The sequence below is a fragment of the Gossypium raimondii genome, chromosome 12 (assembly GCF_025698545.1).
Source record: "Gossypium raimondii isolate GPD5lz chromosome 12, ASM2569854v1, whole genome shotgun sequence".
NCBI classification, from domain to species: domain Eukaryota; kingdom Viridiplantae; phylum Streptophyta; class Magnoliopsida; order Malvales; family Malvaceae; genus Gossypium; species Gossypium raimondii.
In genome coordinates this window covers 41,700,607-41,725,513 of record NC_068576.1, presented here as the reverse complement: position 1 = coordinate 41,725,513, position 24,907 = coordinate 41,700,607, and the positions used below count along the sequence as shown (strand labels likewise).

At 31.9% G+C, this 24,907-nt stretch overlaps 1 protein-coding gene and 1 long non-coding RNA gene across 3 annotated transcripts; both read right to left on the bottom strand.

Moving 5' to 3' along the window:
• Positions 1 to 6,309: 6,309 nt before the first annotated feature.
• Positions 6,310 to 7,485, bottom strand: LOC128035327 (uncharacterized). Its single transcript, XR_008191715.1, has 2 exons — positions 7,407 to 7,485; positions 6,310 to 6,567 (listed from the first exon to the last, which is right to left on the bottom strand). It is a non-coding gene; the product is annotated as an uncharacterized LOC128035327 (long non-coding RNA).
• A 3,003-nt stretch (positions 7,486 to 10,488) lies between these two features.
• LOC105764204 (uncharacterized) lies at positions 10,489 to 13,506 on the bottom strand. Of its 2 annotated transcripts, XM_052625001.1 has the most exons (7): positions 13,337 to 13,506; positions 12,954 to 13,067; positions 12,745 to 12,877; positions 12,450 to 12,553; positions 12,176 to 12,347; positions 11,946 to 12,077; positions 10,489 to 11,868 (listed from the first exon to the last, which is right to left on the bottom strand). In XM_052625001.1, the coding sequence occupies exons 2-7, from the start codon at positions 12,992 to 12,994 to the stop codon at positions 10,678 to 10,680; spliced, it is 1,773 nt and encodes a 590-aa protein (XP_052480961.1). In that variant the 5' UTR covers positions 12,995 to 13,067; positions 13,337 to 13,506; the 3' UTR covers positions 10,489 to 10,677. The 2 variants fall into 2 exon arrangements, with proteins under 2 accessions (XP_052480961.1, XP_012438165.1); XM_012582711.2 differs by lacking the exon at positions 13,337 to 13,506 and having other exon boundaries at positions 12,954 to 13,283.
• Positions 13,507 to 24,907: the final 11,401 nt, after the last annotated feature.

Sequence of the window (24,907 nt, the reverse complement as noted above, 5' to 3'; positions counted from 1 at the left end):
AGGTTACCCATTTGAGATAAACCTTTATATCAACACATCAAATAGCTTCGCCAAAGCTATAAATATACATGTTAGGTTTCTCGTCCAGACTAAACCTTTAAAACGACATCAAGTTACTTGTCCGAGCTAAACCTGTGTCACATGTATCTTCGAGTCTACAACAAATGCTGGATCTTGGTAATTATTGATAATTAATCTGTATCCATGTGTAGAAGACCTTTACTAAGTTCATCAGGGTAATTCCAACATATAAGTTCATATTCATTTATTTACAATTCAATACAAATATCACATTTTGTACCAAACCGTAAACAATCCAAATTTCAATTATACATATATATAATCATGATTTCAAATACAAAACAATTTAAACAGGACACACTATATGAACTTACTTGATTAAATTAATGACAAGTTGAATTGCAAGTACTAATCAATAATTTTGCCTTTTTCCTGATTATCCTCGGCTTGGTTCAAATCTCGATCTATATAATAATTCAATTCAATTTATAAATTCCACATATCTTATACCATCTTATTTTATGCATGTATCAAATCAATTTCATTATTTGAATTCCTTAAAATTTTTCATTTTATTCAATTTAGTTCTTAAAATCGAAATTATCATAACTTTCTAATTTAAGTTTCAATTTCAAAATCGATCTCAATTACATCCTTATATAACCATATATTAACTATAATTACATTAATTTCACATTAATTTCGACATGTACACACTTTATGTAACAATCCAATTTTCAGTGGTGTCGGAAACAGTGGTTTGAGACCACTAAATCCGAAGACTGAGTTTGAAAAATTTTATTATTTAGTAATTATGATTTAAATGTGATCTTAGAAAAATTTCTGAAATAGTGATTTGAGTTTAGAAGGAATTATTAGGTTAATTGGTTTTGAAAACAGGGTATCAAGACCTCGATTTTATAAATCGAGCCGTAAATTTAAGGAGTGTCATTAAGTTAGTATTAAAGTTTCGTCAGAAAATTTAACGTTTTGATAGTTAATTAAATAAGAAGAACTAAATTGAAAAAGGTGCAAAACTTGCTAATTAAAGAAATAGTGATTAAATAGCTTAAGTGGGGAATAATGAAGGAATAAAAAGGAAATTAGACACTTATTAGAAGGCTGAAACGACATGTGTAGAGAAAAATCTTGAAATTGGATGAATTAGGGGAAAAATGGTCATTTGGGAATTAAGGTAAAAATTAAAACAATGACTAAATTAAAAATCTAGACATTTCTTCATCAATCTTCAGCCAAAAATACCATAGAAGAGTCTCTCAAAAGCTGGGTTTTCATATTTTTACACCATATGAGTTCAATTCTTTCTCTTTTCTTGAAATTTTTGTGTTTTTAAGACTTTTACAACTAGGTCCCATTATCTATTTCATTAGTTCTTGATTTTATGAGTAATTTTGAAAGTTACCATTAGTGAGTGCTGGATGTTTGGGATGAATTAATATTGATTTAGGACATTAATTTTGTTATATGATGGTTTTATAAAGTGAATTTGATAGATATTGATTTTAAGACTACATTGTGAAGAATTTAAAATTAGGGTTTGCTATTAAATTTTTATGTATCAAAGGCTGTAAGATAGCCTAGAATACTTAGATAAATTGTCAATTGAGGAAAGTTAGTTCATTTGGTAGACTAATTAGTAAATAACTAAATTGCAAAAACTATAAAAGTTGGGGTAATTGTATAATTTTAAAATTTGTAGGGTACTGATTGTAAAGTGAATTGAAACTGAAATATATGCTAATGCATGAATAATTTTAGATTTTAGATCAAGAGCTCGTAGATCAACGAGAAAAAGGGAAATTAACAGAATAATCCTTGAACTACTACAAACTTACAATTTAACCCAGGTAAGTTCGTATGGTTAAACTTTAATGTTAAATGTTAAATTGATGGTTGATATTATGTAATTATTCATATCATTTGTTGAAAATAAAATTATTGTTAAAGTTATAAAAATTGAATTGAATGTTTGAGGCGAAAGGAACACATGATTGAGTACATTCGTTCTGTGCAAAGGAGGAATTGACAACAAATTACCCAAGTAAATCGGGGTTCAGCATTTGTTGCTAACTTCCGTGTTTGTTTTCATTTTAGCTCTTATGAGCTTCAGTTAACTCATATGAGTTTCAGTTTAACCCTTCTGGGTTGCAGTTTAACTCTTTTGAGCTTCAATTTAACCATTATGAGTTTTCGTTCAGCTTTTATGTTTAACCCTTACGGGTTTCCATTTAGCACTTATGTGCTTCTGTGCAGCCTTTGGGCTTCTATATACGATGTACTCATATCCGTAAGACATTCTCCAAGTTGACAAAGGCTAGTAAGTGGCATATGGAGTATTATTGGAAAACTTAATGATATTATCGATTTTGATATGAAATAAGTGAAATCATCAATTGAAGTTGTGATTGGCAAGAAATGTGTAATGAACGATTTAGTTAAATGCATCTTTATAGTATGTTTGGTAAGATTTAAGTTTAAAGTCAACGAACTTACTAAGCTACATTTAGCTTATTTGTGTTGTTTAATGTTCTTTGTAGATTTTCGAGTAGTCAGGAGGTTGGATCAACGCATCGAATCACACTATCCAACTTGCCGGTAGATTTTGCTAAACATACTATGTTTTATATGACATGTATAGAAATTTAAATGGCTGTGTAAACATTAAAATTACATTTTGGCTATGTTTCATATTAACTTATATATGTATGGTTTGTCATGTTTGGTATAAGTGTTGGTATGGGTAATGAGTGAATTGGTATAGCATGTTAATATAGTAGTTGCATGTGTGAATTAATTTATGTTCTAGTTTAGATTGTTAGAGTATATGTGATAATATGACCATAATAATGATAGGATTGGTTGTTTTGAAGATTTTGTTATGGCCTATATGTATGAAATTTGAGATGTGTAGGTTGGAGTCAAGAATGAGTGAGAAAATAGGCCATAAAATGACCTATTTTCGTCCACACGGGCAGAGACAAGGATGTGTGTCTCAATCGTGTGTGACGCACTGCCTGGCACATGGGCATGTGGTCTGGCCGTGTGTCCCCTGCACCTTGAAATTTCAAAACAGAATACCTAGGTTTTTACACACGACCTAGCACACGGGTGTGTGGCTTGGCCGTGTAACCCTTGTACCCTTCACACAACCGTGTGACCCAAGACAGAGAGTTACATGGGTATGGACACGGGCTGGAACACGGCCATATGCCTTACATCGAATGCCCACAAGACCTAAGACACGGGTGTGTCACGTGTGCTGGCCATACGGGCGTGTGTCTCCTACTCCTAAGAAAATTTTTTGAGATTTTGAGAAAAATTCCTTGAGTATCGATTCACTTCTAAGGTGTATATTGGGCCTCGAGGGCCTATATAAAGGTCAATATAAGTGTTTTATTATTGGTTCTTGATGTGTATATTAAATATTGTGAAACGTTAGTATTTAATCCGTAAAGTTCAGTAATACTCTGTAACCTTATTCTGGCAACGGATAAGGGTTAGGGGTGTTACACTTTAGTCTCCATGTTCAAAAACTAGGAATTAAACTTTATAAACTAGTCCTTTTTCATTCCTAAACTTAAAAATCTAACAATTTAGTACAAAAAAATTCAATAAATCAATAATGGAAACATTTGAAAACTTTAACAATTTTGCAAATTAGTACAAGAGTTAGCAAAATCAAAATCGCGAAACCTCAAAAACATAAAAATTACAAAAAAATGACTAAATTAAACTTACAACAATGAACCAAAAATTTGAGCTTCCAAAACCCTTTTCTTCTATTTGTTCATGAGGTAGAAGATGAATACAAAAATGTTTTATTTTTCTTTTAATTTTGGTTTATATAGTTAGATTAATTAATTAAATCTTAATTAATCAATTGTTAATCTTAATTAACAAATTTAGTGGATGAAAATTCAATCCCACCACCGTTTGACTCTTTAAAAGGGTTCAATTGCTTAATTGGTCCCTCAACTATTTAAAATCTATAGCGATAAAATTTTAACACTTTTACAATTTAGTCTTTATATCTTAATTAACTATTCAATTAACAAAATTAAGGGACCAAACTTCAAATAAACTTTATACTAACCTTATAAATATTAAATAATAATATTTACAGGCTCGAACATCAAAAATAGGATTTTAAACTTGACATTTCTAACCTACTGAAAAACGGGTTGTTACATCTGCCACCTTCATTGAAAACACCAACGGAGCCACTCCTAGGAAAATGGGGACCACCCAAAAAACAAAGTTAGATGGTTGTTCACTGGAGGAAGAGAAAGAAATAGATAGAGGGAGGGAGACAAGCTATCGTCATTACGTAGCCTGCCTCTTTATTTTTTCCTTCTTTTTGGTTGGCTTTTAATTAAGGTTTTGAAAAGGCTTGTGTTATCTTTCACTACTTTAGTGTCACCTAATGTGAATGAAATGTTCTCGATTTGAAAGTTGTGGGCTTTAATTTCAAATACTATTTCTCCAAGATATCACATTAAATGATTATGTATATATTAGATAGTGTGGAAGAAGTTCATCTTTGTTTACAAGAATTGTTGAGTCACAAAAGCAAGTTGAAAAGGCCTGCCTTGTAACACCCCTAACCCGTATCCGTCGCCAGATTAGGGTTCTGAGGCATTACCGAACAAGACACAGTTCAGCACAGTCATTTATCACCTTTCATACACCAAAGAATAACGATACATTTATAACATTATCAAACTTGAATATCCTTAATTCAATTATTTTAAATTCAAATATATAAATGATAATTACAATTCAAATCAATCATACCTTACTAAGCATGTATCACAAATAAACACATTACAAAATTCAAACTAATTCAATTTATACATACATCAAAGCTCAATCGAACATATTCTATAATTAACAAATTCGAACCAAACTTGTATACACCGAGTCATGTTCAAGCATATAATACTTTCAATATTCGATTTCCTAAATCCATCGTATTAATGACATTTTCATAATTAAATCATATTCAAGCATATATCCTCACTTTTCATATACAGAGAATATGTACGTACATAATTTCATTATCTAAATATCAAACTTTGCATTTCATAACTTCGCATATGTATATAATGAAACCAATATGTATACAACTTAATGTCCAATCACAAATGCAACATTAGTAACATTATATTATGGCCTTACATACCTTTAATGTCATTATATTATACACATATGACCATTTCAATGAAATAATTCAATCATAAACTATACACGCTCAATACAAATAAACTTATCCTTTAATCGACTAATCCAATAAATTTATAAAAGTTAAATTCAAACTTGTATTACTCACTTAACTATCATTACTCAATTTGTATGTATCTTATTCATAAATTTTAAGCCTACTTTAAAAAAAATCATTTATATATATCATTTAAAAGACCAAAACATGCATATTTATCTATTACAAGTCTGTGCTTATGAATACACCATTTTAGCCATATCCAAAAATCCATACAATTCATATCATTTTACAAATTCAAAATCGAATATTAAGTCCACTTGCATGAGCAAATCGTACCTTTATTAAATACTCCACGTTCCTAATTTATTTCATAACAAATTGGCATCCATAAATAACCTCATAAATTGTACAAGATTTAGCCATTAAATCATAAGTCAAAATATGTCATTTCCTAATCAAACCATATCGATTCAAATAATAAAATCATACATATCACTTCACATTTTCCAAACCTATATCCATACACCAATTTATAGCATAAAACACACTTCCAAAATAGGTCTAGATCATGACCAGATATACACATGTTCTTCCATACCTTATAACTGTACATACACATGCACATTACTAGTTTCATCAAATCAAATTATTAATGTAAATATACTCTTACAAACCAAATTTAACTATCATTTTATCTATGATTTACTTAGCATTTCACCTATATGCCATAACCGAGTTCACTTAATTACTAAATTACATAACAATACCTTAACAAAGCATATCAAACAAGATTAACATATATTTACTTATAAATAAACCATAGCGAAACACCAAAACCAAACATATCACACATATCATATATATATATATATATATATAACATAACCAAGATTAATTAAGCTTGAATATCATTTACCTCATTACCGAAGCACATGACTAAAACACCATAACATATATATACCAAACTCACTTCACTTATATGCTTCAACTAAGCTCACCTATGCCGAATTATTTACCACATTCTTAACAAAACATATCAAACATAATTCACATAAATAAATATTCCATAGCTGAGATACCAAAATCAACATATCTAACACTTGATCAAAAGCATAAAAACCATGCTTAATAAAATAAATAAGCCATTTTCGCATGGCTCATATTAACATACTCGAAATCAAACATATTAACTAGACTATACATGCCATAAGTTCAATTTGAAACTTAGTAAAATACCGAAAACAGTACTCGATAGTGTGATAGACTTCTCTGACGATCGCCGAGCTCATAACCAACTTCCAAATCTATAAAACAGAAAGCGATTACACACCGTAAGCTATCAAAGCTTAGTAAGTCATAAGCAAATAAACATTTAATCATTTACGTAAATTAAGCTAGACAATTAGTAATAAACCATTATAATTTCACATATAATTCAATTTATCAACTTATATAATTTGTAATAACTTCCTCTTTACCAAATAATCAATTGAACATTAATATAACTAATCATCACTTTCCTCAATACACATATACATCAAAGGCCGAATACATATATATTCAAATATGCAATCACATAATTCATATTTCACATAACTTCATATCATCAATTCAAGTATACAACTTACCTTATTTTCAAATAGATAATCAATTATCACATACCTGGTCACTTAGTCTGATTTAAACATTCGTACGCAACTTATCTTTACCCGTTGAACCATTCGGAATTAAAAAGGATACTCGGATAGTCGGAAGGCTCATACAATGCTAACGTCCCAGACGTGGTCTTACATGTAATCACATATCGATGCCACTGTCCCAGACAGGGCTTACACAAATCAAATACGATGCCAATGTCCCAGACATGGTCTTACACGTATACACAAGTCGATGCCAACGTCCCAGACGTGGTCTTACACGAAAATACATATTGAAATCCTATGTCATGACATACGTATCCTAACTATTCCTAAGGCTCATACGGGGCTTTCGGACGTCGTAACTCAGTCGAAACGAATTCATAAACATAGCTGCCAAGCTTGTACACATTCGACTAATACATATATTTATTCACATATTCATTTCAGCACATATAATTCACATTTAATTAAAAATTATAACATCTATTTGTTTATAAACTTACCTCGGATATCGACGGACGGAATAGACGACTATTCGATTATTTTTGTTTTTCCCCGATCCAAATTCGTTTTCTTTGGTTCATGACCTAAACATATTCAAATTAAACTTATTTAAGCATAATTCCATTCAATTTAATCCAAAAACACATAAATGGGCAAATTACCATTTTTCCCCTGACATTTTACACTTTTTACAATTTAGTCCCTATTGCATAAAACACAAAAGACACAAAATTTGCATGTATCATGCTAGGGCTGAATATTCCTATAGTCTATCTAAATCCACACATTTCATTTATTTCACATTTTGACCCCTCGATTTACACTTTTCTTAATTTAGTCCTTAATACACATTTTTATCAAAAATTACTAATTAAAACATGAAAATCTAACAACATATATTTATTTTCCATGATCTAACAACAAAAACAACAAGATCTCTTCAATGGAATATCACAAAATACACAACCAATTCAAAAATTCAAGCATGGGCTTTGTAGTACTCGAAGCAACGATCTCAAAAACTTAAAAATCATCAAAACCAAAACCAAAACATACCTTGATTGAGCTTAGTAATGGTGAATGCTTCAAATCTCTTTTCTTTTCTTTTCTTTAGCAACTTTCGCAAGATGAACATGATAATGCTTTTAATTTATGTTTTGTTTTATTATAAATACATTATAATATTTTATTTACTAATTTAACCTTTATAAGTTACTATACATAACATATAATATAAGGTCATTCTTGACCATTTTCTTCCACTAACTTATATAGTGGGCTAATTGCATCATAGAACCTCCAAATTATAAAGACAACAACAATTAGGCACTTTCATATTTAACCATTAAATTTTTATTTTACGCGATTAAGCCCTTTTCTCAAATTTAGCACACAAACAGTAAAATAAATTCACGAAACTTTCACATATGTAAATTCACACATAATTAACACAGAAAATAATATTAAAATATTTTTTAGACTAGAACTTGTGGTCCCGAAACCACTGTTTCGATTAGGGTCAAAATCAGGCTGTCACATGCCTTTTTATCTTTTTTGTGGTTGTTGTGAATTGTCCATTAGGTTCCATTAGTATATTGCATATGGCCTTCTTTAGCTAACATGCTCTATTTTTATCTAACATGAAGGATGCAGATATTCAAGAAATCGAAGCTAGAAGTTGGAAGTGAAAACCATAAATGTGCATAAGCATCATCATTGTCGATTGTGGATGAGAGATAATAAAGTCATATGGATATTATCCCATTAACATAAATATTTAACAGTTGAATGATCATTTTGTAGCAACTCAATAATGTTAGTAGCAATTTGGTAAGACTTGAATGTTAGATGAAGAAAACGTAATTTCAATCAAAATGTGGAGACTATTGATTAACTTAACCCTTATATTTATAGTCTTTTTGATAATATATTATGTAACATGTAAGAGCTAAAAAGTTGAGATAAAAATGACTTGGAGAATATAATGTTGGCGCCACTTTAGTTGATATAAGAGAGGGCTTGGCTAATGATAGGCCTTTTTTCCCTCTTTTCGTTTCAACTTTCAATATATGTAGTCAAGTGGGTTGTAGGTGAAGTGTTGTTAATTTCCAACATTTTTTAATACCAAAACAATTTTCAACCATCAACTTTCGTGTATCTTAGGATTTATTTAAAAACATGATTGAGAGTCAATTTAGGAAATCAAAGTGGTTTAGGGAAGAGATTAGATTAAAGAAAAGAGGTGGCATCTTGAAATCAATCAATCAATTCCAAATTCTATTTTTTCAGAACACGTAAGTCAACCCCTCAATGGGTTGACAAAATGTCTGTTTGATATGCTCCATTTAACTTTAAGACCTTCATTTCAACATACTTTAGTGTGCTTGGCATATTCTATATCATCTAACTGTGTGCCACCAATAAAATAAGAAATGTATATCTTTGTTATAATAATTTATTTTTATCACTCATCCCATTTAAAAATTCTTTTTTAAATAAATTATATTATTATGAGAATATTTTTATCTTTTATAACAAATAAAATATCAAATAAGTTCTCTGAAAATAATTTAAAAATCAATTATGTTCAATTGAGCCATTTGAATCATGGTTTGTATACATAATTAAGCTCATTGACTTCATTTTCTCCATTGAAGCCCCTGATGAGCCATTAAGTATTGATGTGGTAATTGGCATGAAAAAATAATGATGTGTAAGGCTTAATTGATCTTTTTAATATTATTTTATGAGAGTTTAATTGACTATTTAAGTTAAAAAAAAGTCTAAAAATTCTATTTTTTTTAAAAAGTATAGATTATAAAAATAATAAAAAATTTTAAAAATTTTAAATGTACAAAAACATATAGAAAAATTATATAATTTATTCAAATTATTCAAATATTATAAAAAATAAAAATTACTACACGTTTTTGTTTTCTCTCATATGTTGTCCTACATCATACCTCAATCCATCCTTATTAACTTCTCTCGCATCATCTTTCCTCAATTTCAAAAAAATTCTGTGTTCATTGTTTAGGCCGAGAATTATCCAAATTTCAAAAAAATTCTGCTCAAGCCTAACTAGACTTGGCTAGCTGAAATGATTTGTTTCGCTATTTTACAAATAATAAAATTGTAATATAAATTTATTTTTATATATTTGTTTATTTTGTGAATAGTAAATCAAATCAGCTCATGAATACTTCTACCTATCACCTTACTCATCATCACTCAAACCACTCACTCGACACCACACAAGTCCGATCATCATCACACTTCAATCTCCCTATTTCCTTCTTACCGAAACCAAAGACACCAAATAAGCGAAATAACAAACATGTTACCATTGTGTGGGAACATCAATTAATAAGGAATTAATTAAGAATATTTTATGAACATACACTCTTCATAATGCTATTTCAAGAGCATATTTTAGGCATGCAAAGGTAATCATGTTTTCTCAAATATATCGTCGTCAATAAGTTTGTCTTTACATAATTTCAATTGAGAGATAATCATAAATAATGTTAAATTATATTCACGTAAATCTGCTGCTGCTTTGTATGCATTGGGCGTAACATATTATTTTAACAAATTATAAGGCTTCTTCATTCTCAGCAATTGCACCCTTCTCTAACAACAAATTACTGTGTCCTGGATTTAATTGAAACAATAACTCTCCATATCATCATCATATGGTATAACAGGAGAACAAAAAGAATACTAGAGAATCTTTCAATGCGAAAGAAAAATAAACAGTTGGTTACTTCATCACTGCTTATGTAGCAGATGCTCCTTCTTGAGAGCCATGAATTTGGCTGCTATGTCTTCATACTCTGGCAGCTTAGGGTGAACGTGATTAGGGTTGTGAATCGACATTGAATTGGTTCGAAGAATGCTGTACCTGTGAATCTCTCTTGGCCTTTCTTGTGGCATTGTCGTGGCCCTCAAATAAGGACCACCTGTTCCTTTTCTCGTATGGGAAGCACCCACATTTCCCTTCACTTTCCCTATGCTTTCTTCCTTTTCCAATTTGGGCAAGGTGAAAACTCCATACACACTTGCACCATCGTCGTAGCTTCTTCTCCTCAGATTCCGAGTAGGACTACTACTCTCTTTCATTCTAATACATCTAGTATCGTCGTTGGAAGAACATCGGCAATGGCAAAACTTTTCATCCAAAATTCCTCCTTTATCACTAACTGGAGGGGCCTTTTCTTCTCTGTCATCAAAACTACAATTGTAACATGGGTTTTCCAAGCTGCAGGTTTTTACTTCACTGTTCAAAGTATTAGCCTGAATGTCACCCCTCAATTCCGTGCAGCCAGGTTGTTTCGATCTCTTCAGCACATAAGTTGCTTCTTTCCTTTCTGCTACTGTTTTCTTCTGGTGTTTCCTGTAGTGATGAGATTGATGCTTGTGGTTCTCATAATATAGCTGGTGATCAACATCCTTCATGCTTGAAGGTTCAAGAGAAAAGGACCTCCGCCTTGAATTGTTTGCATTTGAGCTTGGTTTCTCATCCTCTACATTATCCGTATAACTTTCATCATCACCGTCGGTGCCATCCACAACCACTCCTTTAGTTGGCATGCTCAGTGACTTGAACTTGAAAAGTCTCTGATCTTGACAATCTGCTTCTTTTCTCCGGGAAGAGCGTAACTCCTCTATGTCATCAAAATAGACAACTACTTCCTCACAAAACTGAGGCAAACTTTCCGAGGAAGATGGTGCTTTTATCCTTTCATCATCATCCTTTCGTTTCCTAGTGGTTGTACAAATCCGGCTGATGTTCCGGCTTTCTGCTTTTATGTCATCTGGTGGAGAACAAGTAAGGGAAGCACCAATGGTATCAGAATTTGGATAGGAATAAGAGTGACATTGGCTGATCAAATGAGTGGCAGTCTTTGCCAATGGATCAACTTGTATGTATTTTCCTTCCTTCTCACTACCATCTGAAGTCTGCACCAATGTAGGACTTCAATGAAACATCAAAATCTGACCAAAAGACAGTAATTGAAAGAACATAATCTAGTTACCTGGCATTGCAATTCGGGGAAGTATTCAAGTGCCAAAATTTCAGGCCGTGAGCAGTAATCTCGAGCTATTTCATCAATCAATCTGTACTTCATATCATCCGAAACGGATTTTGGGGATAGTTTTTCTTGTATCTGTAGTCAAGATTTTATCAAATTTCTTCATGTTAATTGATGATAAAAAAACTGATCACAAGCAAGAAATATCAGCAGTTAGCACTAGAATGGGCAACCTCACGGTTGACCAGATTCCCAGGAAGCAATTCAACGGCCACTGTCGTGAACCTATGCCCGTAACGCTCCCCGAAGAGCTTACGAACCGCAGGAAGCTCAGGGAGATCTGCACATCTGGCAGAGGCGAATATGAGGCTTGAAACTGCTTCATTGATATCATTAGGGCAGTCCCTAGAATACCACAATTACAGGACAACTAATTCAGTTCATGGTCAGAAACTTGAAAAAAGTGATTAAAAGAGGAAAAGTGTGGTTAAGAGGGAAAAAAATTACTTGTGTCTGCGAATATATGATAATTGAATGTTGACAAATTCACAGAAATGATCCAGTATCTCATAGACTGCCATTATATTCTCATCTTTAAGAAGCTGCTCAGCCTGAAAATTTTAAGTGTCAAAACTAAAGGATGAAAATAGCCTATCCCAATATCATACTTAATACCAGAAGGTTATGCAAACAACATGCAGGAGAAGAAGAAGAAGAAGAAGAAGAAGAAGAATCAAAAGCAGGGGAACACAGCATAGAGAGTTTAGAGTTTTAATGAAAAGATATTGATCATCGTCCCTACCCGGTTAAAGGCAGTTTGTTGATAACCAAGTTTGATGAGCTGAGCCAGATCCTCCCGCAGCTGTTTCACAATTGTAAACCTTTTGTTCTTTAGCAGCTTCAGACGGCACTGAACACGCTTGATCAGCTTCTTACTGCAAACACCACAGTACATAAGTAAAAACAGAAACCCCATCCAATAAGCTTTTCTCTCAGGAAAAAAAAGGGTACCATTTTGAAGCTTTTCGCCAGCCGAAAAAGATGTCAAACATGGTTCAAAACTAGAAAACGTTCTCCTCCTTGTAGGTTTCAGCAGTTAGAGAGCAGCAACCTCTGAAACTAAAACTAAAGCTTGAGTGTGAGATTAATGATGGAAGTTGAAAAGGGTAACATGTTTGGTGGTGTAGATGTGGGAATTGAGCATGCATGGGAATTGGTTGGTCAGTTAGTGTAATATAAATTAGGAGGAGTGGGTTTGAAAAATGAAGAAAGTGGGAGCAGACAGTTCCATTCTTTTGGAAGAAAAAAAAAACTGCTCCCACCACTCCCCTAATCATAACACTTGGCATGTCTCTGATATAACCCTCGTCTACAAGCTTACAAATAGTACTTACGCTGTTATTATGAACATTATTGCTGCAGTTTAAGTTATATTGGTTGATGATACTAAATTGGAGCATCCAAAGCCAAGGAGTTGTTGAGTATTTGGGAGCAGCCATCAATTACATTGACAACCTGAATGTTCTCTTCCAATTAAAACAAGATTTAGACCCTTTGAAGATTACTCCAGGGCTCCTGTGATTTCAAAATAAGACTTTTTTCATGGTTGTAGCTTTAAGAACCGTCGAGTCAATTCTCATCACTAATTATTCTCTATTTCATTATTAAATGCATTTTTATAATTAAATTTCTCCACTCAAGATTGTCGTCTTAATTGTTTAGGTGAAAGATGAAATCATCATATGCATATCAATTACACCTAAATAATATAACTTATTTTAAATCTGAAAAATATTTTAGTAATTATTTTAATCAAGTTGGTATTTAGTTGATCCATGCATAAATTTAGTCAATAGTTTAAATCATAGCATAAATATACTATTTTATGGAGGCAAATAATGTCGGTGAAAACTTTTATGTAATAAATATATTTATAAAGAAATTAATACAAAAACAAATTAGGCTTTAGTTAAAATGGTAAAGTTAAGTTTCAAAAATTCTTCTCTAAATTTAAGTCTCATCATGCAAAAGTATTTTTATAGATTTTATATTAAACTATAAAAATACTCGTACTAATACTTTTTACTTTATAAAAGGACCGGTTTTATAATTTCACAACTAAGTTGAGACTTGGTTTAAGGTAATAATAGTTTTTAAAAGAATAGCAATTACCAACAAGTGTTAAGTGTCTTAGGAAATCAAATTGTACTCATAAGAAGAGATATCAATTTAAACCACAGTAAACAATATTGTTAGGAGGGCAACCATGAACGTTAACATTATTAGTGTTTACATAAATCGACATAAAGAATACATTTATCATAAAAATGGTAGTTTTAAAAGTAAAGCGTAAAAGAAATTAGAATAATGCAATTATTATGTATACTATTATTTTATTTATACATAATTAATTTTTAAAATAATTTATTAATTGAATTGGTATCATTTTAAGTCATGACACACGTAATTAGAGGAATATTTTATATACAAAATAGATAGCAAAGAATAAAGATAAACAAGTATGGTAAAGAAAAGCCACATGTCATTGTGTTTAAGCATGAAAGGTATAAAAAGAAAAACTGAAAGCTTAATCCACAAGCATGACTGACCCATTTCTGGATCCATTGTTGTGGAATAAGGTGAGAAAGGAAGTACAAAAAGTTTTAATATGAAGTTTGTAATTTGATTTATATTTATATTTTTATTTAGGTTGATATTTTTGCACTAACACAGTTAATTTATAATAATGTGGTATTGATAATTAATTTTTAGTGATAGGTGACCGCTTTTAAATATGCCATGTGATAGATATAAATATTAAAATTAAAAAATAAAAATATATATAAATTTTAATCAAGGTTCATGCTTGAGGTGAAAATGTATGCTTTTTAATTAATTTATATATATTTTTTAAAATTTATAAACAGATTGATATAAACTAACCATATTAATACAAAAGTATTATTAACTTAAATAACAAAAAACCAATTAGATAAAAAAAAATTCTCATATCCTTAAATACTTTTAACTACACATTAACCCAAAAAGAAGAAAACAGCAAAGTAGTTGAAGAAACCGCGAGACTGCGTGTGTGGTTGTGGTTGTTAGCAGTAGCAGCAGGCGGTGCAGTCAAAGGAATAGGTAATCAACCCCAGTTTATTAAAATGAAGGATATACATAGAATTTTATATTTGTGCTGCTGCCAAAGCATGCAAATATTGTGCACAAGGGAGGTGGGGCCTTTGCTTAAGCATATGCAGGAAGGGTGGATAAGAGGGTAATGATGGTGACTCCAATCCCCCCAAACTTCACTCTCATCTCACTTCAGTTTGGAATCATCCCCACTGATTTGTTTATGGTGCTGTGGTTGTGCAACTTGCTTCTTTTTTGTGCTTTTTCCTGGTGTTTTTAATTGTAATCGCGGCCCCATCTAACCCTTCTTTCTTTTAATTTTAAGAATAATCATAGTTTTTGTCTAAAAAATATAACCCACTAATCAAAATTTTATATATATTTCTGTCTCTCTGTTCACCCACAAAAGATCGTATCATAATATATACAATTTGTATGTGTAAATTAAGGAGGCATGCAGAATGCAGCGGATGCACAGTGTCATGCGCATGGCTTTAATCACAGTTTTCAAGTATTTGATTGCAACATTTCTAACATTTAATTCTGTGCTCTTAAAACATGAGCATTTCTGATCCACAGAGCGGAAAGGAAGATGGCCTTCCTTTAAGATATGTGCTTGTTTATTTTTTATTCCATTTTGGGGAGAAAAAAGTACAAAAAAAGGAAAGTGGGTGGAGTTGAACCATGCCTTAACCATAATAACAAATAAATTTAGACAAGTGTCTCATCCAAATTTTCAGGAATAATATACATGTATAAACTATTGAAAAGTGAAAAATGAGAATCAATTCAGAAAACACACTTTCTTTTTAAACAATGAATAAATTAATATTCTAAACAAAAATAACAGAATGATTCATTTTTTCTATAATATTTTGTTTTACTTTTCACCCCACCAATTATCAAAAAATCACTTTCCATTATTTGTAAAAAAAAAACTTTTAAAAAAATATTACATTTCAAATATATATATATATATATTCACATACCAAAAATCTACTTTAAGCATTTTAAGGCGAAATATCATTTTGTGGGCTTTTTGTATTTTTTATTTATATTAGCATAATCTAGACTATTATATATAGAAGGAAGCATTTAGGGCATTCCTTTTACTACATTCATGTTTTTTTTATTACCTTTTTTCCTATTAATAAAATGGTTAAATTTCAATTCTAGCTCCTTTATTTTTCTAGATTATATAAAATGATTCAATTTTAATTTTGGTCTTTAGACTACACTCAAATTTGAGATTTGTTCTTTATACTTTAATTTTGACATAATTCAAGACATCAATCTTTATAATGTCATTAGTTAGTCTAAATATTTTATTTTGACTATAATACAAACGTGAATTTTAATAATCATTAACACTATTAATGTAACACCCTAAAATATATAAGGTTAGAAGTAATAATTATTCAAGAAATGAGCTTCGGTCTTGATGGTTAAGAGAATAGTATACTCCTTAGAGATCTTAGGTTTTATCCACTTCTCTCCCTTTTCTTTTCATTTTATATTCAGCAACTAGGACGAAAGTCATTTGTACAATAAATATTAAATGAAGAAAAAACTTATCAAGTATGAGTAACAGCCCAATGGTTAAGCATTTTTATCTTCCCCCTACTTACCAAGGTTTGAATCTCCCTATCTTAAACCATTGATCCTTTCTTTTTTTATTTTTCCCCTTTAATTTTAGCAAAAATGATGGGTTTATTGCCCAAAAAGCCCCTAGGATTCCCAAACCCTAAACTATTTACCCCACCTTCTTCTAATTAAATTAGAATTTCCCTTTATCAAATCCTAACAAAACTTTTATCAACTTTTATTATATCTTCTTCTAATTCTTTTCTTTTCTCTTCTTTATCTGAAATTTTTACATCTCCTTGCTACCAAATATTTTTGCTATTCAAAACTTAGATCGTTCTCCGTTGATCGATTTTCCACCGAAATCGTAATTACCATAAACTCACAACCCTAGTTTTCGCCAAAGAATCAGTAAGTTCAATTTAATCCCAGTAATTAATCCCTAATTCATGAAGTACTTCCATTTGTTACTAATCTTTCAAATCAAATAGTCGATCTTTCACGATTCTTGATAACTCTTTCGTTCAAATCATTGAATCTTGAAGAAACTTGGAAACCGAATGTTAAGTCGTGCAAAATTGTCATTTGAAGGATTCGTTACAAGTGCATCAAACCAAATTTGATCATGAGCAACAACGTTCGAGACCCCAGTAACAGGTGTGTGTTTCTTTACAAGCGAATTGAGGTAAATCATGCCTTGAGATAGGGCTACACGGCCAGCCACACAGGCATGTGGGCCACTCATATGGACCACACGACCCCTTCACACTGTCATGTTCACCCTAAAACCCTAGGAAATTCGTTTCTCACACTGCCTAGGACCCTCCACACGGCCTACCACACGATCGTGTCTCCCTTGTAGGTTGAATTTACGAATGCCACACAACCTAGCCATACGACTGTGCAGCCCCTCCACATAGTCCAGGGCTTCCCACATGGTCATATGTCCCCTGATTCTCAGATTTTATAATTTTTCCCAAAATTTTTATAAATTGTTCAAATTAGTCCCTACATAATTCGTAAACTATTTTTAGGGTTTTATCTCTTACAATTAGGTCCCTGATATTTTGAATAATGTGAAATCTATGATTTGGTTCATTAGATTATTTTTGTTTATGCATGATATGCAATTGAAACTTCTTTACTGTCATCGGATTAATGATGTATTGTCATTATTACACGTACTACGGTATTACTGATTGCATGAACAGTGTGCCTACTATTATTGATAAACTAAAATTATGACATTTATGTCCACTACTATGGTTAAAACTGAGTATATGTTATGCATGTCTACTGTTTCTATATTGTACTGTTAATAGCATGCCATACTGCATTGCATAGGGCGGGACGCTTTGAAAGGAGGAAGTACTGACAGTTTTAACTGCAAATATTGGTGGTTTATCCACAAAATATTAGCATCTTTAATATGTAAACTCATTGTGTATTCACAACTACTGGTAGCATATTAACCTACAAGAACTAGTGGTTTATCCACAATTTCTACTGGCAGCTATTATTTGTAAACCCGTTGTGTACTCACAACTACTGGCAACATATTAACCTGCAACACTGGTGATTTATCCATAAAATAGAGTGTCTAGGATATAAGAGTTCTAGGGAACTCTTACTGTGGAGTCTAGTGGTGGGGTAGGACCTATTTATAGGGTGTTCAAATTCGGTTAAAATCGAATTAATCGATCAAACCGAATTAGTTCAGTTAATCGGTCGGTTAATTGATCTAATTTAGTTGGAGGTTGGTTAATGGTTTTTTGAAAATTCAGTTATCGGTTAATTCGGTTCGAAATCGGGTAATTAACCGAATTTTGAACCGAATTAATCGAACTTTCAAAAAACTAATATTATATATAATATGTATCAGGCTTAGGCTTAACTAGTAAGCTTAGCCCATTGCCACCCCAGCCCTAACCACTAGCCCACCCAATAAACCCCAAAAGCCCTAACCCACAAAACCCTAACCCAACCAATAACCCAAAATACCTATCCTAATCACCAAAAAACACATGACAATTCTCATATTCATTTCAACAACCCTAATTACCAAATCTCCGGGCTCCCTACTGTTACTATCAACCATTCTTCTGGGTTCTCACCACCATTCACCACCATTGTCATCGTTACTACTCAAGGAACTTGCCTTCAAGTAGGAAGAAAGTCTCGTTAACAAGGCATGACTAAAATATTCAACCTTCCATTTCTACTTTGTGGTTCTGCTTTGTGCTCTTAAAGTGGATATTAGGAAGTCTTTTGACTGGGTCATTTGGAGTTTTATTTATCAAATTTTAAGGGTGCTTGGGTTCCCAGAAAAATTTTGCAAATGGATTAGGGCATGTAATTTTCAATTACGATTAATGGTGGCTTGCTAATGTATTTCTCAAGGGCTAATGGATATGAATGTGTTGTTAGGTTTATTAAATATTGCTGGTGAGTTGAAGGTTTTTCAGTATCATCCAATATGCCAAAAATTACAGCCAACAAATTTGTGTTTTGCTAATCATTTGTTGGTTTTTACGAAGAGAACAACTGAAACTTACCAAAATTTTTTTATATGTTTTATACTTGATTTAAGAAAAACATAAAAACTTTGTTTAATTCAGTTAATCGACTGAATTAACTAAAATAATTAAGTTCGGTTAAGTTTTTTTGAAAAAAAATTAATTTGGTTAACGATTAAGTGTTTAAAAAGTTTGATTAATTCGGTTAATGGTAGTTCAGTTCGGTTAACCAATTGAACATGCCTACCTATTTATACTATTAAACTTAAATTGCTATGTATTGCATTATCACGCATAATTATGCTTTGAATAAATTGTCACTTTCTGCTATGCTATAAGATTACTAATGAAACGTATATTGTTATTACTTATGATTTGATTACTAATTGGCACTAATTTACTTGTGATGGAACTTACACTGAGCGTCACAGCTCACTCCCCCTTTAATTTTCATCCTTTCAGATAACTCGCCAGGTTAGGACTAGACGCGCATCCAGAGGGTCTCGGCTCGATTTTTCTAAAATATTTTTAGATATATTATTTGATATTTCATTATTCAGAGTTTGTATTATTATTTTATTTCGAACTGTGGCATGAGATTTATGATTTGAGTTTTATATTGCATGACACTTAATTTAATTTTAGGATAACAAGATATGCTTATTATTGAGTTTTGCATGAATCCCCAGTTTTATTAAAAACAGCCACTTAACATTTTTCCATTGTTAATTTATAATTTTTTTAGAAATAATTAATTGGCATTTAACTAAGTTTTCTACTAATTTAAATAAATGTTTTAAAATGACTGTTTTCAAAACTCCGATAACTTACTAAGTCACTTCAGTGGCTAATGTAATTTTCCAAATTCGGGTCTAACGTCTAGGTCGGGTTAAGGAGGTTGCAGTTAAAATTATCTGTTAAATTTTTGTCACATAGTTGCCAAGTGAGGATTTAGTTTTTAATTTTATAGTGCCACACTAGTTAATTTAATAGAGTAATTTTAACGGTGTTAACAATTGACCCTAAATTTTTAAATTCAAAAATAAAAGATTATATTATTAAAAATAAAAACATAAGGATTAAAATCCAAATATAACTTTTAAATTTAACTCTACTAGTTAATTATAAAACAATGGGTATGATCAAACTTTTAATAATCTTTTTAGAAAAGTATTTTCGGTTGCCAAGTTCTCAATTTCTAGAAATGCGGTTTGTCTTGCCCTACTTTTTTTTCTTTTAATTTAACTGATTTAATACAAACCGATTTAATAGAGGTGGGTTAACTGATTTATATTTAAATATTAAATCGATTAATTAAATTATGAAATTTATAACCAATTAAACTACTAAATCGAAAATAGACTTATGCTCTATTGCCTCATAGATTGGCACCTTTTCTTTTAGCAATTATGGTATTTTTGAAGTCAACATTCTAATTTCTTTTCATATTTCATTGTTGTTACATTTATCCTTAATATCCGGGAAATCAAGGCAGATAAGCAATTGAGGTACTTGAAAATTGGTAATGTATTTTGATTTATAGAAATAGAAGCGTCTGCTGCAGTTTATCAATGTTTCCAAAACAGCTCAATTCTTGCGTCCTTATTATTTGTAAACCTTCAAATGGTACTATTAGTGCTGCTGCTGTAATCTTTGAGGGGTTGTGATATGAAGAATAATAGGAAGGTTCCCTTCATTACAAGATCAGCCCAGAAAGCCCAACAAAACATCACCCCTATTCATGCCTAGAAGCCATTGTCATCACCACCTGCTGTTTGGGTTGTGAATATGAAGAATTATCTCAAAGCATTTTTAGCTCAATAGAACTCAGACAGTGTGGAGCATGCAAAGAAGTATAAAGTTGTGTCTTACATTCAGTTAGTTGTGTGATTCTGATAGCATAAAGGACTTGGCTTTTTAAAAAACAAAAGGAAGCTTGTGAAAAGGTAAAGGAGGAGTTCTAAGGAAGTGACAATGACCAAACAGGTACAAGTCGTCAACCTTGGAACAGATTTTGCGGTTCTGAAGATGGAATATGATGAAACTGTTATACAGCATGTTATATTGACAGTCAGGTACACTGTGAAGCAGATCAGGTTGCTCAACAAGGAGTTTCACTGATAAAAAGATCCTTGAGAAGCTTTTGGTCTGCTTGCCTGAAAATTCTGTCAAAAATCTCATGAAATGAGGACTCAAGGGATAGCTCACTTATGTCTTTGACAAAGCTTGTTAATTCAGTACAAGCTCTCGAGCAAGAAAGATCCATCAGGAAAAAAACAAACTAAAAAGGTGGTGGTAGGAAAGGCAAATAAATACATCCTCAATGTTTGCATTGCAATAAGAGGGATCACATTGAAAATATATACTGGTTTTCAACCTAAAGCTCAATGTACATCATGAAAGAAGTTTAGGCGTGTCGAGAATTTATTCAAGAACAAAAGAAGATCAACAAGGCCAGCAAGCATAAGTTGTCAAAAATCAACAGCAACAAGAAGGGCAATTGTTTGTTGCTTAATGCTATGCTATAATCATCTATAAAATCTACAAACATAGCCAAGTTTAGTAGATCCACATCTGTGCATGATCATATATGAATGTAACAATTTCCGGAGTAAATATTGGATAACTTCATCAGATTTCAAGAAGCTGGAATTTGAGGATAACGGACCACATTACACTTAAATTACGACCTTTAAAGAACTGAACAAAGGGTTGCCTCTGTGCATAAAACAGCAACAGTCCTTCCCAAAAATGGAGCCTATATAATCATTGGGATGATCAACCTTTTGGAAAAAGAGGGTTCCATAAAGAGACTAAGATCAGTCTGGATATCTAAACCCTTGCTCCAATCTGACTAATATTATAGGAATGCTTTTGGGGCTTATAGAGAACAAGGATCAACCTTTTGGGGATATTAGCAAAAATCCATTCTTCATAGGCAGAGAGGCCATAAAGACAGACAACAAGTTAACATAGCACCACTTCAACAGAAACAAGTATTACTCAAGTCACAGCAAAGTTAATACATTTCGGTTCAACATTGGCAAAAGCAAAACTTAAACCGATACACATATCCACACCCTTGGGCCTGATCATACCTCATTCCTTTAGGAATCATTGTATAACCCAACAAGTAATATAGGAATCAAGGAGTTAACTGCAATCAAATAACTGGAAAGCAATCGTTGGATCATAAATACAAATTCTAAGTTAATTTTAGCTGCCGTTATTCACCTAAACATACTAGTCAAAAGTTAAAAAGTTGAGAGAATATTAACTAGAGAGAAAGTAAAGCTTACAGCACAAATTTTACTCCTTAATCATTCAACAACACTTCTTAATGGCGATAGGAGCAGCTGCACAAATTGCTGATCCACAGTTACAAGATTTGAAGGAACCAATTCGCATAAACGACACCAGTGATACCACCACGGTCTTAACCTTAAGCACCATCTTCTTCAGTTTCCGCGACTTTGGCTTGGGTTGTCCCCAGTTGTTGTCTACAGCTGATAGCTTGTATGACCTCAAGAAAATCTGCCTTTTCTTAGCTCGATCTCGCCTGTAACTCAAGGAAGCCACCACGCTGTGAGGTCTCCTCTTGGAAGACGTCCTATATTGAGGGGGATTTTCTTCCCTTGTTTCGCCGCTTTGATCCAACAGCTCGTACCCATCCAATCTACGGCTAAAATTGGATGTGGCATTTCGAACAAGAGAGTTCATAGCTACCCAGAGTGCGGCTGGTAGAGAGGAAGTGTATGTAAATGGAAGATGATTCACCTTGACGGTCTTGTTATAAATAGAAAAAGGGTCATTTTCAAAATCATAAATTATATTATTATAGGAATCACCATTTTAATTTGATGCAAATAACCCTGTTGAAATCCATGTTTGACACTCGAGAAGGCGGCTCCTATACAGCATCTGATGGCACTACACGTGGCAGTTCGCGGAGAAAGGAACGGTGAAGATTGATCTGAAACAATAGGGTTGAATTCAAAGACCATTTAATGGGCTCATTTGGTGGTTGTTGACCATTGACCATACGTAATTGCTTTACTTTCCAACCTGATGAGGAGAAAAACATCACATTTTGATGCTAATTAAGACTTTATTATCAATTAAATTGAACTCAAGATCAAACTATTTAATTAGTGAACTCCTTAAGCATCTCTAATTAAACCAGATACGAAAGATTAATGCCACAAATCAAATGTTATCCTTTGCTTCTTTCTAGGGGGGTCCAAATGTTTGACCAGGGAAGGGAAAATCTGTGTCATTCGTTTTCATGACTTCAATTTATAGGTTAGTTGGTGTAACTTTCCATTCCCAGGTGACCATAATAATCTAACCAAATGTTTAATTTCTGCTGTAATTTATAGCATCTCATCGATGGTATCGACCAACAAACATTTACTCTCAAATATTTTTTATTATGAATGGGATGGAGTAATACGATTCAAATTCGTTAAGGTGGTATTAAAATTTCGTTATAAAATTTTTAACGTTTTGATAGTTAATTAATTAAAAGATACAAAACTTATTAATTATAATAAATATACCCAAATTGTGTACTGGGCCGGCAAGATAATGAAAATAATAAAATAAAGCAAAAGAATGGCAAAATTGTAAATTGTATGAAATTAAAAGAGATGGGAGACAGCTTTTAAGCTGATTTTGCATATTTTAGTGCACCTGAGTCTCATTCTTTTTCTTTTTTGTAATTTTATATTTTGAGACTGTTACAATTAAGTTCAACTAAGTCTTATTTTAGTTTTTGATTTTATTGAAAATTTTGAAAGTTTTCATTAATAAATATAAGATGCTTTAGATAAATAACATGGATTTAGAGTTTTAATTTTGTTGTATGATGATTCTATAAAGTAATTTTGTTAAATGTTGATTTTAGGATCAAATTGTGAAAATATTAAATATTAGGGTTTGATATTAAGGGTTGTATGATAGCCTAAAATATTTAGATAAATTATTATTTCAGGAAAATTAGTTCAATTGATAGATTAACTAGTTAAGGGATTAGATTGCAAAAGTTGTAAAAGTTTGGGGTAATTGTGTAAATTTGAAAAATTGAAGGGTATTAATTGTGAAGTAAATTGGAACTGAAATATATGCTAATGAATGAATAGTTTTATATTTTAGATCAAGATCCCGTAGATACTCATGAAAAAGAAAAATTAGCGGAATAGTTCCTGAACTCCTACAAATATTACAATTTAACCCAGGTAAGTTCGTATGGCTAAACTTTAATATTTATATTGAATTGATGAATGGTATTATGTATTTATACTATTTTTGAAAATGAAATATTGTTAAAGTTATAAAATTTGAATTGAATATTCGAATTAAATAGGACGCGAGATTTGAGTACATTCGGATGACGACAATGGAGGAAAATGACAACAAGTTACCCAAGTAAATTGAGGTTCAGCATTTGTTGTGAACTTTCATGTTTACTTTTTGTTTAGCTCTCATGAGCTTCTGTTTAACCCTTATGAGTTTCCGTTCAACTTTTTCGAGCTTCTGTTTAACCCTTATGGGTTTTCGTTCAACTCTTTTGAGCTTCTATTTCACCCTTATGGGTTTTCGTTCAACTCTTACGAGCTTCCGTTCAACCCTTATAGGTTTCTGTTTAGCTCTCATAAGCTTCTGTTCAGCCTTCGGGCTTCTGAAAGCGATGTACTCTTATCCATAAGCCTTTCTTCGATTTGGGAAGATTTG